At 35.3% G+C, this 16,299-nt stretch overlaps 1 protein-coding gene across 2 annotated transcripts in view; it reads right to left on the bottom strand.

Moving 5' to 3' along the window:
- LOC134478921 (uncharacterized) overlaps window positions 1-15,679 on the bottom strand; it is a 49,661-nt gene extending 33,982 nt beyond the window's left edge. The window contains exons 1-5 of one of the 2 annotated variants that reach the window (XM_063282876.1): window positions 15,554-15,679; window positions 13,556-13,736; window positions 10,562-10,711; window positions 4,764-4,805; window positions 4,120-4,201 (exon numbers count right to left, since the gene is read on the bottom strand). In XM_063282876.1, coding sequence (XP_063138946.1) covers window positions 4,120-4,201; window positions 4,764-4,805; window positions 10,562-10,711; window positions 13,556-13,698 — 417 coding nt within the window. In that variant the 5' untranslated portion in view covers window positions 13,699-13,736; window positions 15,554-15,679. The remainder of the gene's footprint in view (window positions 1-4,119; window positions 4,202-4,763; window positions 4,806-10,561; window positions 10,712-13,555; window positions 13,737-15,553) is intronic. The other variant, XM_063282875.1, reaches the window with a different exon arrangement.
- Window positions 15,680-16,299: the final 620 nt, after the last annotated feature.

Here is a 16,299-nt window from a genome sequence, read left to right as displayed (position 1 = left end):
TAGCCATAATGCTAAAGCATCTTAGAATATGAAAAAACAACTCTGATCTTGTAGTTGTAATGTAAAAAGAAAGGAAACAATTTACGGTTTTGTTCAGAATATAAAATTAATCATCTGTGGATGAAAATATAGATCAGCCCTCAGAAATCATATGCAATAAAAGGAAGTAAACACCTGTAAGTTTCCTTCTTACATCAACATGGCATATTGAAATATGTACAACCATTCAAATACCACATACACACAGGAACACAGATAAACATACACACTTGCACACAGACACACACACAAACACACACAAACACACACACACACACACACAAACAGTGTGAGCTTAGCACATTTAAAGTAAAGCTTCTGATATTTTGTTGAATATCTGAAAACGTCTGTATAACTTCAAGATAACAAACTTTTATTATAAAGAATTCCACAAAAGAAATAGAGTAACTATACACATAGAACTTTAATTCACATTATTGTAAAATATTTTGTTTTCCGGCCATTAGAAACATATTAATGTCTAATTAATGATTGCAAAGATGTTTACGTCTCTTCCTAATGGTGATTTTGTTTATCAATCAGATTTCATGACAAAGAGATTTTAAATATAATATATTTACAAGTAAGGTTTTAAAGCATGGAAACGAAAATATAACGGGTAGTTATATATGTTTAAATACTTCTTGATTCATGATGAACAACAGAAATGTAAGGAATTTTGTGTTTTTTTTTCATCTTTATTAAATTGGATATTTCTTATTTACATCTGGATTGTTATTCCCTTTCCCTGTTTCCAGGCCAATATCCCCCTAACCCCATCCCCTTCCCTTCTCTATGAGTGTTCCCCTCCCCATCCTTCCTGTATTACCGCCCTCCCCAAAACAATCACATTCACTGGGGGTTCAGTCTTTGCAGGACAAAGGGCTTCCCCTTCCACTGGTGCTTTTACTAGGCTATTCATTGCTACCTATGCGGTTGGAGCTCAGGATCAGTCCATGTATAGTCTTTGGGTAGTGGCTTAGTCCCTGGAAGCTCTGGTTGGTTGGCATTGTTGTTCATATGGGGTCTCGAGCCCCTTCAAGCTCTTCCAGTTCTTTCTCTGATTCCTTCAACTGGAGTCCCATTCTCAGTTCAGTGGTTTGCTGCTGGCATTCGCCTATGTATTTGCTGTATTCTGGCTGTGTCTCTCAGGAGAGATCTACATCCGGTTCATGTCAGCCTGCACTTCTTTGCTTCATTCATTTTATCTAGTTTGGTGGCTGTATATGTATGGGCCACATGTGGGGCAGGCTCTGAATTGGTGTTCCTTTGCCTCTGTTCCAAACTTTGCCTACCTATTCCCTGCTAAGGGTATTCTTGTTCCCCATTTAAAGAAGGAGTGAAGCATTCGCATTTTGGTCATCCTCCTTGAGTTTCATGTGTTCTGTGCATCTAGGGTAATTCAAGCATTTTGGCTAATATCCACTTATCAAGCAGTGCATACCATGTGTGTTTTTCTGTGGTTTGAACCCCATTTTTAATAGGTCTAACTTCTTGAGTTCTTTGTATATTTTGGACATAAGCCCTCTATCAGTTGTAGGATTGGTAAAGACCTTTTCCCAATCGGTTGGTTGCCGTTTTGTCCAAACAACAGGACCTTTGACTTACAGAAGCTTTGCAGGTTTAAGAGAGAATATCAACCTTGTAATAGCTCACATGTTCCTCCCATGAGGAATAAAATGTTTTAATTGTTCAAAGATAAATAAAAATATACTTAATATAAACATATTTAACTATCTCTAGATAGAAATAATAACTGTAAATATTGAAATTGCATATTAATAGACTAGATCTGAAGCAGTTTGGTGATACTATTATTAACAATGTATGAATTTCAAAACACATTACTTAAAGTCATGTAGGCATGTATTAAAACGTTTTCCCCAGTCCTGGCATGACCATTGACTCATGATGACCATGCAGTTCTTTTCAATTCAATACTAAGACCAAAAGTCAATATTTTATACATTGTTAATTGTTGAAGTCAAGAGAAGAACATTAATTGAGGGAAAGGATTGACGATATCTTGGAATTGTGCATGTGATTTGGCATTTCTGTACTTCTATGAAATTAACAAATAAAGATAATTCTAAAATTGTCTGCACCAATGTACTTTAAAATATAAGCAATGTGGGGATCTACATTCAATATTAAGAGTAAGAAAAAAATTAGGTGGAAAAATTCTAAAATAAAAATCCTGAAAACATTTTCCTAATATATCTATAGAAAACCTTTATAGGTTTATCTTAAGAGTAATCAAATTCATTGATGATTTAAAGAATTTTCAAACTATAAAAGGAAAAGACTGAAGTATAAAGAGAAAATCAAAGAAAACCAATAAGAAATTGACTTATATATTAATATTTAATATATATATATACATATACCTATATACATAAAGATTCATATATTTTGAATACTCACTAGGGAACATGGAGAAAGAAAATAATGGATGATATTTAAGAAAGGTAGAAGAATGTTTTGATGATCTGATAATAACTCTTAAAGGACAAAAAGGAAATAAAAATTATCATAACATGAAAAAAACTAAAAATTATGTATTCCAATCTTCTGAATCACACAAAACGTATTCAGTAATTATAGGAGGATAAAATATTAAAGCACTAGAGTCATGGGAGAAAATTAGTAAAAATGTTCATTTTAAAGGAATTGGATTTAAGTCACAATAGTGTAGAACATCATTAGAAATATTGTTCATCTACAATGCTAAGCGTTTGCCACAGCTGAAGTTAAACAGCAGAGGCAAGAGAACATTTCCCTATGGGATGTTCTGCTCTTTTACTCCTCTCTGTCCTGAGGACACAAATGGTCAAGCAAGTTAGTGATCGTTTCCTGATTCATGTCACTGACTCAAAATTTATTTTATACCATATTTAATTACTGTTTTGTATAACGTAGTCTTGGTAAGAAGAAGAAATTTCTTGGTGATCTAAAATGTCTTCATTATTTTCACAGTATCCACAGTGACATGTAAGAACACTGACTCTAGGTCCATTTCATACACATTATCAATTATGAAAGACAGAGATGCTGATCCCTGAGCCACAGTCTATTCTGCTTTACAGTAGGAAATATCTTCAATGCTTTACATGCTACAAAATAGTTAAATTTTTGATCAGCACTAAACCCAATACTGGAAAGTAGACAATAATATAAGCATTAAAAAATAGACAATTATTCAATAGATAGTTAAGTTTAACTCAATGATAGAATTACTGTATAGTATGTGTGAAGTTGTGAGTTTTATCCTAAACACTGTAACAAAGATGAACACACACACACACGCACACAAACACAAACACACACACACACACACACACACACACACACACACACACCACTGTTAAATTTATAAGGTTGATTTTTGAACAGTAGTTATGTGCAACGATACCCTTATGACTAATTATTCAAATGAATATGAGGATAAAAAGCCATGATTTTGTAGCTGGTGTTCACATGCAGCTGTGAGGCTGCACAGAAAGGGCCATAGAGAAAGAGCACAGGATGGAGATAAAGAGCTAAAACATCACCGAACAGTTAGTATCGAAAGAAACTGTAAATCTTTATGATAACCTCATATAACAAGAATGGTTTACTAGTCATAAATATTTTAAGATTAATAAGGAATAATGCAAACACCACACAAGTCTACATATAAGCAATAAGGCTGCATGACGGGGCAGTTTAATTGTAGTAATAATACTTCATTTGGAATTATAAGCTGTTGGAACTATCTGAGTCAATTTTCAGTGATTTAACAAAAATTATTTCCTCTTTTCGGGACTCTAGTACATGAATCAGTCTGTTTCATGTTGTTTTCCCCATATTACATATGAATGTCCTATGTCTGCCTGGAATACAGACAGAATATCCACAAAATACTGCTTAAATTCTCTCCCTCTTTCCCTCACTCAGGCCCTCCCTCTCTCTCTCCCTCTCTCCTTCTCTTCCTCTTTCCCCATCCATGCTCTTCTTAAGTCTCCATCTTCCATTACTTTACAAACTGTCTTTTTCCTAATCATGAACTTTGAGTAGTAGTTTTCGTTTGTATTCACATACAGTGTCACAGCGTGCAATGTCCTCAGTGGATATCTGCAGGGATAAATCTATTTTGTTCTGCTTCTTCGCATCTCGAATGGATCTGTCAAATGAAACATACCATACAATACAGCAAAATGAATTAGTATCTTTTTTCAAGCTAATCCCTTAATGTTTTTTCAGAAACATCTTAGCTTTCTATACAAGAAAATAAGTTCATCAATATTTTTCATTCAACTGGTGAACATTCAGAAATGTTTTAGAAACTAAGACAGAGTCAGGTAATAGCACATTGACCTAAGTAGGATATCCAGTCCTGAAAATGATGTGTCTGAAACAAACAGAATTGCAGAAATCTGCTTGACCTCAAAGGAGGAAGCAGCAGATAGTTTGAATGAGCATGCTAGAGTGACATCTACTTAGTGAAATTTAAAGTTAAGACTTGAGAATATTGTTTACTCCAATACAAAGAGGAAATAATACATGCAAAACTTCCTCAAAATTAACAAAATAAACAATGGACAGGAGAATATAAAGCATTATCCATTAACCATCTAATTAACAGCTGATTTTGAGACAGACTATCAAATAAACATACAGAAACTGAAACACATACTGCCATGCCTACATCACCAAGAATTAAAATATGAATATAAGTAAAATACCTTTGTAGAAAGAAGTTCCACCAAATGGTCTCTTCCATGGAACTGTAAAATTGAAAAAATTAGAGTTGTGATAAATGGTAAGATTTTTAAGGTTATTATGCATAAAAATATCTTAAGTTTGTGGCAATTAATTATGGTATAGTTGTATTTGGTAGTCTACACATGACTCCACTTCTTAAGGGCCTAATATTTTCGACTGGAAAAGCTGTCATATGACACTCTACCATTTATAAATATAATAATTCTCATATTCTATAAGGGAGAAACACTAAGCATTAAATAACCATCTATACAGATTTTACCAGAGGAGTAGATAATATTCAGAGAAAAAGAAAAGGTGTGATCTTCCTGGTTGCTGCCACCGCGGAGAGCTCGTAGGCAGAACCCCAGGAGCAAACTTGAGCTTCAGGACAACTGTAAGACCAACTTTTCTGCTGCAAGAAACCAATGGCCTCAACTACCCAATAAAAAGAAATAGATTAACAAACTGGATAAGCAACGAGGACCCTGTATTCTGCTGCCTACAGGAAACACACCTCAGAGACAAAGACAGACACTACCTCAGAGAGAAAGACTGGAAAACAACTTTCCAAGCAAATGGTCAGAAGAAGCAAGCTGGAGTAGCCATTCTAATATCAAATAAAATCAATTTTCAACTAAAATACATCAAAAAAGATAAGGAAGGACACTTCATATTCATCAAAGAAAAAATCCACCAAGATGAACGCTCCATCCTAAATATCTATGCCCCAAATACAAGGGCACCTACATACGTAAAAGAAACCTTACTAAAGCTCAAAACACAAATTGCACCTCACACAATAATAGTAGGAGACTTCAACACGCCACTCTCATCAATGGACAGATCATGGAAACAGAAATTAAACAGAGACGTAGACAGACTAAGAGAAGTCATGAGCCAAATGGACTTAACAGATATTTATAGAACATTCTACCCTAAAGCAAAAGGATATACCTTCTTCTCAGCTCCTCATCGTACTTTCTCCAAAATTGACCATATAATTGGTCAAAAAATGGGCCTCAAGAGGTACAGAAAGATAGAAATAATCCCATGCGTGCTATAAGACCACCACGGCCTGAAACTGGTCTTCAATAACAATAAGGGAAGAATGCCCACACATATATGTGGAAATTGAACAATGCTCTACTCAATGATAACCTGGTCATGGAAGAAATAAAGAAAGAAATTAAAGACTTTTTATAATTTAATGAAAATGAAGGTACAACATACCCAAATTTATGGGACAAAATGAAAGCTGTGCTAAGAGGAAAACTCATAGCGCTGAGTGCCTGCAGAAAGAAACAGGAAAGAGCTTATGTCAGCAGCTTGACAGCACACCTAAAATCTCTAGAACAAAAAGAAGCATATACACCCAGGAGGTGTAGAAGGCAGTAAATAACCAAACTCAGAGCTGAAATCAACCAAGTAGAAACAAAAAGGACCATAGAAAGAATCAACAGAACCAAAAGTTGATACTTTGAGAAAATCAACAAGATAGATAAACCCTTAGCCAGACTAACGAGAGGACACAGAGAGTGTATCCAAATTAACAAAATCAGAAATGAAAAGGGAGACATAACTACAGATTCAGAGGAAATTTAAAAAATCATCAGATCTTACTATAAAAGCCTATATTCAACAAAACATGAAAATCTACAGGAAATGGAAAATTTCCTAGACAGATACCAGGTACCGAAGTTAAATCAGGAACAGATAAACCAGTTAAACAACCCCATAACTCCTAAGGAAATACAAGCAGTCATTAAAGGTCTCCCAACCAAAAAGAGCCCAGGTCCAAACGGGTTTAGTGCAGAATTCTATCAGACCTTCATAGAAGACCTCGTACCAATATTATCCAAACTATTCCACAAAATTGAAACAGATGGAGCACTCCCGAATTCCTTCTATGAAGCCACAATTACTCTTATACCTAAACCACACAACAACACGAAGACCCAACAAAGAAAGAGAACTTCAGACCAATTTCCCTTATGAATATTAACGCAAAAATACTCAATAAAATTCTGGCAAACCGAATCCAAAAGCACATCAAAACAATCATCCACCATGATCAAGTAGGCTTCATCCCAGGCATGCAGGGATGGTTTAATATACGGAAAACCATCAACGTGATCCATTATATAAACAAACTGAAAGAACAAAACCACATGATCATTTCATTAGATGCTGACAAAGCATTTGACAAAATTCAACACCCCTTCATGATAAAAGTCCTGGAAAGAATTGGAATTCAAGGCCCATACCTAAACATAGTAAAAGACATACACAGCAAACCAGTTGCTAACATTAAACTAAATGGAGAGAAACTTGAAGCAATCCCCCTAAAATCAGGGACTAGACAAGGCTGCCCACTCTCTCCCTACTTATTCAATATAGTTCTTGAAGTTCTAGCCAGAGCAATCAGACAACAAAAGGAGGTCAAGTGGATACAGATCGGAAAAGAAGAAGTCAAAATATCACTATTTGCAGATGATATGGTAGTATATTTAAGTGATCCCAAAAGTTCCACCAGAGAACTACTAAAGCTGATAAACAACTTCAGAAAAGTGGCTGGGTATAAAATTAACTCAAATAAATCAGTAGCCTTCCTCTACATAAAAGAGAAACAAGCCGAGAAAGAAATTAGGGAAACAACACCCTTCATAATAGACACAAATAATATAAAGTACCTCGGTGTGACTTTAACCAAGCAAGTAAAAGATTTGTACAACAAGAAATTCAAGACTCTGAAGAAAGAAACTGAAGAAGTCCTCAGAAGATGGAAACATCTCCCATGGTCATGGATTGGCAGGATTAATATAGTAAAAATGGCCATTTTACCAAAAGCGATCTACAGAATCAATGCAATCCCCATCAAAATACCAATCCAATTCTTCAAAGAGTTAGACAGAACAATTTGCAAATTCATCTGGAATAAAAAAAACACACAGGATAGCTAAAGCTATCCTCAACAATAAAAGGACTTCAGGGGGAATCACTATCCCTGAACTCAAGCAGTATTACAGAGCAATAGCGATAAAAAACTGCATGGTATTGGTACAGAGACAGAAAGATAGACCAATGGAACAGAATTGAAGACCCAGAAATGAACACACACACCTATGGGCACTTGATTTTTGACATAGGAGCCAAAACCATCAAATGGAAAAAAGATAGCATTTTCAGCAAATGGTGCTGGTTCAACTGGAGGGCAACATGTAGAAGAATGCAGATCGATCCATGCTTATCACCCTGTACAAAGCTTAAGTCCAAGTGGATCAAGGACCTCCACATCAAACCAGATACACTCAAACTAATAGAAGAAAACTAGGGAAGCATCTGGAACACATGGGCACTGGAAAAAATTTCCTGAAAAAACACCAATGGCTTATGCTCTAAGATCAAGAATCGACAAATGGGATCTCATAAAACTGCAAAGCTTCTTTCTGTAAGGCAAAGGACACTGTGGTTAGGAAAAAACGGCAACCAACAGATTGGGAAATGATCTTCACCAATCCTACTACAGATAGAGGCCTTTTATCCAAAATATACAAAGAACTCAAGAAGTTAGACCGCAGGGAGACAAATAACCCTATTAAAAATGGGGTTCAGAGCTAAACAAAGAATTCACAGCTGAGGAATGCTGAATGGTTGAGAAACACCTAAAGAAATGTTCAACATCTTTAGTCATAAGGGAAATGCAAATCAAAACAACCCTGAGATTTCACCTCACACCAGTGAGAATGGCTAAGATCAAAAACTCAGGTGACAGCAGATGCTGGCGAGGATGTGGAGAAAAATGAACACTCCTCCACTGTTGGTGGGATTGCAGACTGGTACAACCATTCTGGAAATCAGTCTGTAGATTCCTCAGAAAATTGGACATTGAACTGCCTGAGGACCCCGCTATGCCTCTCTTGGGCATATACCCAAAAGATGCCGCAACATATAAAAAAGACACGTGCTCCACTATGTTCATTGCAGCCTTATTTATAATAGCCAGAAGCTGGAAAGAACCCAGATGCCCTTCAACAGAGGAATGGATACAGAAAATGTGGTACATCTACACAATGGAATATTACTCAGCTATCAAAAACAATGACTTTATGAAATTCGTAGGCAAATGGTTGGAACCGGAAAATATCATCCTGAGTGAGCTAACCCAATCACAGAAAAACACACATGGTATGCACTCATTGATAAATGGCTATTAGCCCAAATGCTTGAATTACCCTAGATGCCTAGAACAAATGAAACTCAAGACGGATGATCAAAACGTGAATGCTTCACTCCTTCTTTAAAAAGGGAACAAGAATACCCTTGGCAGGGAATAGAGAGGCAAAGATTAAAACAGAGACAGAAGGAACACCCATTCAGAGCCTACCGAACATATATATGTGGCCCATGCATATACAGCCATCCAATTAGACAAGATGGATGAAGCAAAGAAGTGCAGGCCGACAGGAGCCGGATGTAGATCTCTCCCGAGAGACACAACCAGAATACAGCAAACACAGAGGCGTATGCCAGCAGCAAACCACTGAATTGAGAATAGACCCCCGTTGAAGGAATTAGAGAAAAAACTGGAAGAGCTTGAAGGGGCTCGAGACCCTATATGTACAACAATGCCAAACAACCAGAGCTTCTAGGGACTAAGCCACTACCTTAAGACTATACATGGACTGACCCTGGACTCTGACCTCAAAGGTAGCAATGAATATCCTAGTAAGAGCACCAGTGGAAGGGGAAGCCCTGGGTCCTGCTAAGACTGAACCCCCAGTGAACTAGATTGTTGGCGGGATGGCGGCAAGGGGGGGAGGAAGGGGAGGGGAACACCCATAAATAAGGGGAGGGGTAAGTGGGATGTTTGCCCGGAACCCAGGAAAGGCAGTAACACTCGAAATGTATATAAGAAATACTCAAGTTAATAATAATAATAATAATAATAATAATAATAATAATAATAATGATAATAATGATAATGGTAGGGTTGGGGATTTAGCTCAGTGGTAAAGCACCCTGGGTTCGGTCCTCAGCTCCGAAAAAAAAAAGAAAAACAAAAGGTGCTATCTTTTGTCAGTGTCTATGACAAATGCTTTTCCATGTAAAGAGCAAACTTGCAGAGCTTAGAATTCTCATAAAACTTTTGTTTATTTTATTTGAATCAACTATGTGATGACATTAAGAGTTTGGACAGAAGAATGAAAATAGCTCAAATCACAACTGCACTCAAGATAATATCAATATGCCATAAGCACATTTTATCAGGAAAGATAAGAATGTAAATTTGAAATTTCCCTGATCATTTTGGGGAGAAGAATGTCTAGGATATAATTACACCTTGTCCTGTCAACATTCTTATTAGAAAACAATGCACTTCTGTCCCGCCCCACAGATCTGGTGTAGTCTTGATGAACATAGAAATCAAAACATAAAGAACCTACCTACATGTAGAAATGTATATGGTGAAGAGTAGAGAAAATCTAGGGTCATCATAGAAGGGGGAAAATTGAGTTGTCTTCCTATATACAGACAGAATAAAATTGATTCTAGTTTTGCAAGCATTTTGGGATGATGAAAGTCTTCGGTGAAAGAATTTACTAGAAACACATTCTTCAACGGTCACCAATAGCCAGAGCCTGATTATTGTTTTTTAGTTGGAGAATTTTAGAATGAGTATACTCATTCACTGGGAAGTGAATTATGCACAATTAATTTGACCAACAATTTCTGAAGCTATCCTCTTGTGATTACAGATCAGAAATCTATGTCTTACCGGAAGGTGACAACAGCATTTCCCATTGGCCAATATAGGTAAATGGTCTTGGAAGCAGGGCTGTTGTCTGTCCTGAATATGTCTGTTTCATCTCCAATCCACAGGTAAGTCAATGGAATGACATGCTTTACCTTAAACTTCTTCTTATTTCTAGAAAGAGAATCGAATATCTACATTAGTTTAATTTGCATGGTAGTTGGAGTTGTGGTAAATCCCAGTTCTTCCTGCCCCAGAGCAAAGGAGTACACATTCATTTCTATATCCAAGCAGAGCTTCATTTTTAGAAAATGACCTATTTCAATATTTCTTACCTGGATTTAGTTAATTAATAACCATTTAGCTTTGTTTTTTCCCATAATACACAAAGGAAATTATTTAAATAAATTTATTTTAATTACTTGTAAAAATCTTTCTAGAATAGAAACAAAAATATTGTTTGACTTAAAAAATCTATTTTCTGTTGTCCATCTCCCTGAACTAAATAAATCAATTACCTCATTACAGTAGCTCCTTTAGGAATCCTACAAAATACATATCACACAAATAACCAAAAAGATGATACTTTTTTACAATAATTTAGCCAAATAATTAGAATTATTTCTTCCTATCAATCATGTGATATTATTAGAAGTATTTTTCAGAAACAAAAAAATTAGAAGTATAAATTTTCTTCATTTTCATTCTTTTTATGAGTAATTTGCTCTCCCAGAATTCTACATACAAATACAATTTGTTTAACGATTTTGTAACTTTCTCCTTTCCATTCTACCCCCTGACAGGTCTCCTCCCCACATTCATAGGGTTTTTTTTATTTTTTTAGTGATGCACCTAGTATAATCTAGTGTGTTTGCTGTGTAAACCCAGGTATTAAACTTTCCTTCGAATATTTGTGAGCTAATATGTGGCTACATAACTGAAGATATAAATGACTCCCTTTCTAATTCAGGGGACAGAATATCACAAGAATAAGCCATGATCCAAAAAATCCTGTATATAATCCTTTAATATTGGAAACATGTGAATGACTAATTGCACTACAGAGAAATATTCCTCATGTAATCTAATGTAACATGCTATATTCAAATTATTAGTCATCATGTAAGATTTACTTCAAGATATAACAACACATGTCTCAATAATATGAGACAGTTATATTCACATTTACATTCACCATTGAAAACATCTCAATGTATGTATATGTGCATACAAAAAAATTAAAAATTCCAAAGAATTGCTTGAACCTAAAATCTTTCATTCCAAAGTCTGATAAAAGATAATCTTCCTTGAAAATGGAAATAGATATTTTTTCTTATAAGCTTGATAACCTTTTTTTATAATATGAATGTGATTCTAAAAATAGTTTTAATTACTATTGCAACATGACAGAAGGGACCATATTAATTGGCTTTAAGAAACCAATCATTTCCATTTCCTTTATTCTCACAACACAAAGTGAAGTTCATTTCCTTCCACCAACTACACTTATATGGCAAATGATCAGTTTGTTTCATTTTACATTTCAGATAAGTTGATTAATACCTTTTAAAGTAAAATGTGAAGATTTCCCAGTGTGGAAAGAAAGGGAGCTGAGTAGAAAAACAAGAAAAATGTACAGATTGATAGTCAGCCAGTTCATTCTCTTACTCGAAGCCTGCTTCCCTTAGACACTAACTACCATTTTCTGTGAATGAGCTTACATGACTGATCAGGGTTGAAAGAAAAATATACCCAGTTGGTGTATTTATAATGTATAGAAGAACTCTCAACTGAATTTATTATTTTTCTAACAATCTGAAAATGGATTTTTTGGGAAAATAATTCACTGATGATCAGAAAATTTAACCCCCTGCCCCCAAAATGGAATAGACTATTTTATTGATGTCTGTCTGATAATTTTATGTACTTATTAGAACAGCACTTAAAATATCTACTTGATGATGTCAGCAGCAGCATCACACCTTCTAGAATAATAAGAAGGCTATGATCATGACCAGAGGAGATTATATATGATATGATCCTAGAAAACCACTCTATACCATGAATTGTAATATAACCATGTACACAGCTTCATTCAATCAGCTCACTTTTCTCTAGTGTCTGCAGAGTCACCAAGCAAGACTTAGTACTGCAGTTTCCTTGATTAGTGCAGGGATAGGAGTTGCTTCCTGTCTCCTCATGCTAATCTGGAAGCTATGAGGTCAGGAGACTTAAATGGGTAGCCCCTTATGACAAACCATCTTGCTTCTATAATCTGTAAACACCAAGCAAGAAGGCTCCTGCTTATCATGGATTTAATATTTTATTTAGAGAAATGTGTCCCTGTATAGTTCACAAGTCTCTCATTATGAGTTGTAATACTCATAAGTTAGTTTTAACAAAGCTAGAAATGTGGACACATGCTAGCATAACTGTCTGCTTGGTAGCTTGTTGCTAGCATTTTGCCAGATTCAAGAGCAGAGTAGTACCTTAATTCACTTTTTAAATGTGCCCAAGGAATGCGTAAAAACAAATTCGAAATATGTAGGTTTAGTCTACTAAGCATCAACTCTATTCAAAGAAGGAAATGCCACTAAGCAAAATTGAAAGTAAGAGAACCCACCCCCCCGTAGGAATTTCACACGGCTGCTTATCTAATGCCATATATACATTCCTGAAAACACAAATACACCCAGTATTATACTGAGTGAGCAGATTTTATTTAAATACTTAGAAACTATACATATATATGTATACCTGCATATCTATTATATATGTGTATCTTAAGTTAGCTTCCATATAAAATAATATGTAAGAACAAGTAATAAAAAACACAAAGCCATGATTTTAAAAGAGAACAAGGAGGGATATATGAAAGGACATGGAAAAGGAAAACGAAGGAGAGTAGTGAAGTAATTATAATCTCAAAAATAAAAGATAGTTTAAATAGTTTTGTTCATTAAATCCTTTCCAATGTGTGGTCTCTTATAGTAAGGAAGTCATGATGCATATACTTACAGTTTACTGGAGACAACCAAAACATCACTGAGCAGTGTGAGATATCGTTTATTTCTTTTCCATCCTCTTCGGAAAACCACGGCACCTTGGCAAACCATGGCTTGATTTTCTTTTCCCACATCTTCCTCCTCAATCATTTCCATGTTGAAAAAAAAAGAATTCTCTTCATACAGGGCTCCACCTAGCAGAAAAATATTCAGTGGATAAGTTCTAAGACCGATATTCATACTATATTTCAAAGGGTGAATGGTGTTAAAATACAGACTCAATTTTCCAAGCTTGATTCTGTTGAGCTATAGACAGCTTTCAAATGTAACTGAAAATATGTCATGTATAAAGGCAACTATTTGGAACCTATTGAAGAACTGGGATCTTTTCAGAAGTGGGAACACTTTCTGAGGAGTCATGGGAATAGTTTGAAGAAGTGTAATTGGAAGGATCTAGAAAATCGTTCTCAAACTGTATTTACTGAAAGACTTTAATGTGGACCCTAAAGTTTGTTGATACAGTCCAACTAAGCTATTGTACTGCTAATTTATAACCAATAATGTGAAACTGTTTTGAATCTTAATGAAGATATACGTTATGACAGATATCAGATGTTACTCTGAGAAAATGCCATAACTAAACCTTTGTAAGCTAACATAGTAGGTGTGAAGAAAATACTCAGATTATCTTGTTGATTTAGTTAGACCTCTGGGAGGGACTCAGAAATGCCAGACTTGGTCCAGCTCAAGGTACAGTAAAGAAAGATTCCTGATGGAAACAAACAAACAAACAAACATACAACAACAACAATAACAAAAATGAAAAAGAAAACAAGCATTCATCAAAAATTTGTGAAATTGGTCATTTTTAACAAAGGTACATATTTCCCTTTTGGCAAAAGGGACATATGACTCTCCATTGACTTGTTCTTATAGGATATCAATTCCCATTCTGATCTTCTTTATACCGGAAGTGGGTAAACATACTAATTATAAATTTCAAATCCCCATCTAGGTTTCTGATCTTTTCCAACATCCCTTCTGCTTCCTCATCATATTAACTCCTAATATGTGCTAGAAACCTCCCACCTCTCTGTGAGTCCATTTTCCTGACCAAGCTATCTCCATTTTTGTCCTCTGATAGTATTCCTTCTCTTTTCCCAGACTTGGTCATATCAAACCTGTTTCTTTTCTCTATATACTGAAATATTCCAGATGTCTCTGAACATTTTTTCTCTCTTCCCCATAATAAAATTGCTACTCTAATAAAGGAGTGGCTTCTGTTTTTGTGGTTCCTTTACTTTCTCTGCTCATTCAGTTTGGATATTTAAAATGTATAGTTACTCAAGTGCCTGTAATTCATCCCACAATTCTATTACATCTTTCAAAGAATTTGTGTAGAAATGCCCTAGCTTTCATTTAGAAAGGACTTAAGACTCACATGAATCAAAGCCTCGAAGAGAGAACAGCCATGGTTGCCATCACACACATCAAATAATAATGAAAAGATATCTTTAAACATAGTATTACCACAGTTTCATGTTGAACAATATTGAAAGTAAATTTCCACATCATGAAAGCTGAGCATTTGTAATCTGAGTCAATGTTGAATAAGGAGAATTAGACTCCAATGAACACAAAGCATTGTGGAAAAAAATAACAATTTCTTGAAAACCAGAGAATTCTTAGATTGTGGGTTAGATTAAGCAGTTTCTTAAAAAACATTATCTGCTGTCATGGTGAGTAATGCATATGGAGTGAATATAAAATAATCCTCATTTCTAACTCGTGCAGTTTTTAAAAATTTACAGAAATTAATCTCCTCTGTAGCTCAAATATACCCCTCTACTTTGATTCTGTAGAAGATTGGTACTGAATATTGCTACAATGATTACCTTTTCAAGAAACAACTCTGAGTGGAGAGTTATTTCACATGATCTGGCAGGATCAAGACAGAACACTTCCTGATACCATAAGTCTATCATGAGAATCAAATTATATAAATATATACCTTTCTGGACGAGCCTGCAATGAAGAATTTATCAAACAATGTGAAATTTTCGTTCGCCTTCCTGCCTCTAAACACCAAACTGGTTACTGCAGTGGCTAGAAAGCAACTGAGCTCTGAGGATTCTGTAGTTGTCAGGCTGAAGAACCATTGTGATGTCAATATTCTGAGGCTCATGCCAGCTGGCAGAGTGACATGTGCATTCCATTTCTCTCCCTGTAGCTTTAAAACATGGAATACAAAAGAGGAGCCACAAGTGTTTGTAATGAATAACACTGTCACAACTATAGGTATACATATAGATGTAGACATAGCTGTATGTTATAGATGAGATAGAAGATAAATACATGGATGGATAGGTAAATAGACATGTGTATGGTAAGAGTAATATTGTGAAATGCATATGAATCCTAGATGATTGTCAATTCTTATTTTTTTCAACATAAGGTTCCTTATGAAATAGGTAGCATGGAAACTTCATTAACACTGTGAACTTTAGAGCTGAATAGACATAAAATCACAAGGAACTTTAAATTGGAATGTGCTTTACTGACAGAGAATCAGAACCCTTCACATACTTCTGTGAAGGCAGACGGCTTTGAAGGATACAGAGTAGGACACAATTATTAATATATAGTACATTTTATAGAATATATGCTAGAGACAAAGAATTGTAATTGAAACAATCTGAGAGATACTCTACAAATCTCAGAATTATTCACGAAGTTTAACAGGGAAATGTCACCATT

The sequence above is a fragment of the Rattus norvegicus genome, chromosome 2 (assembly GCF_036323735.1).
Source record: "Rattus norvegicus strain BN/NHsdMcwi chromosome 2, GRCr8, whole genome shotgun sequence".
Taxonomy (NCBI): Eukaryota; Metazoa; Chordata; class Mammalia; order Rodentia; family Muridae; genus Rattus; species Rattus norvegicus.
Note: the sequence above shows the minus strand (reverse complement) of the source record. Positions and strands in the feature narration are given on the sequence as shown.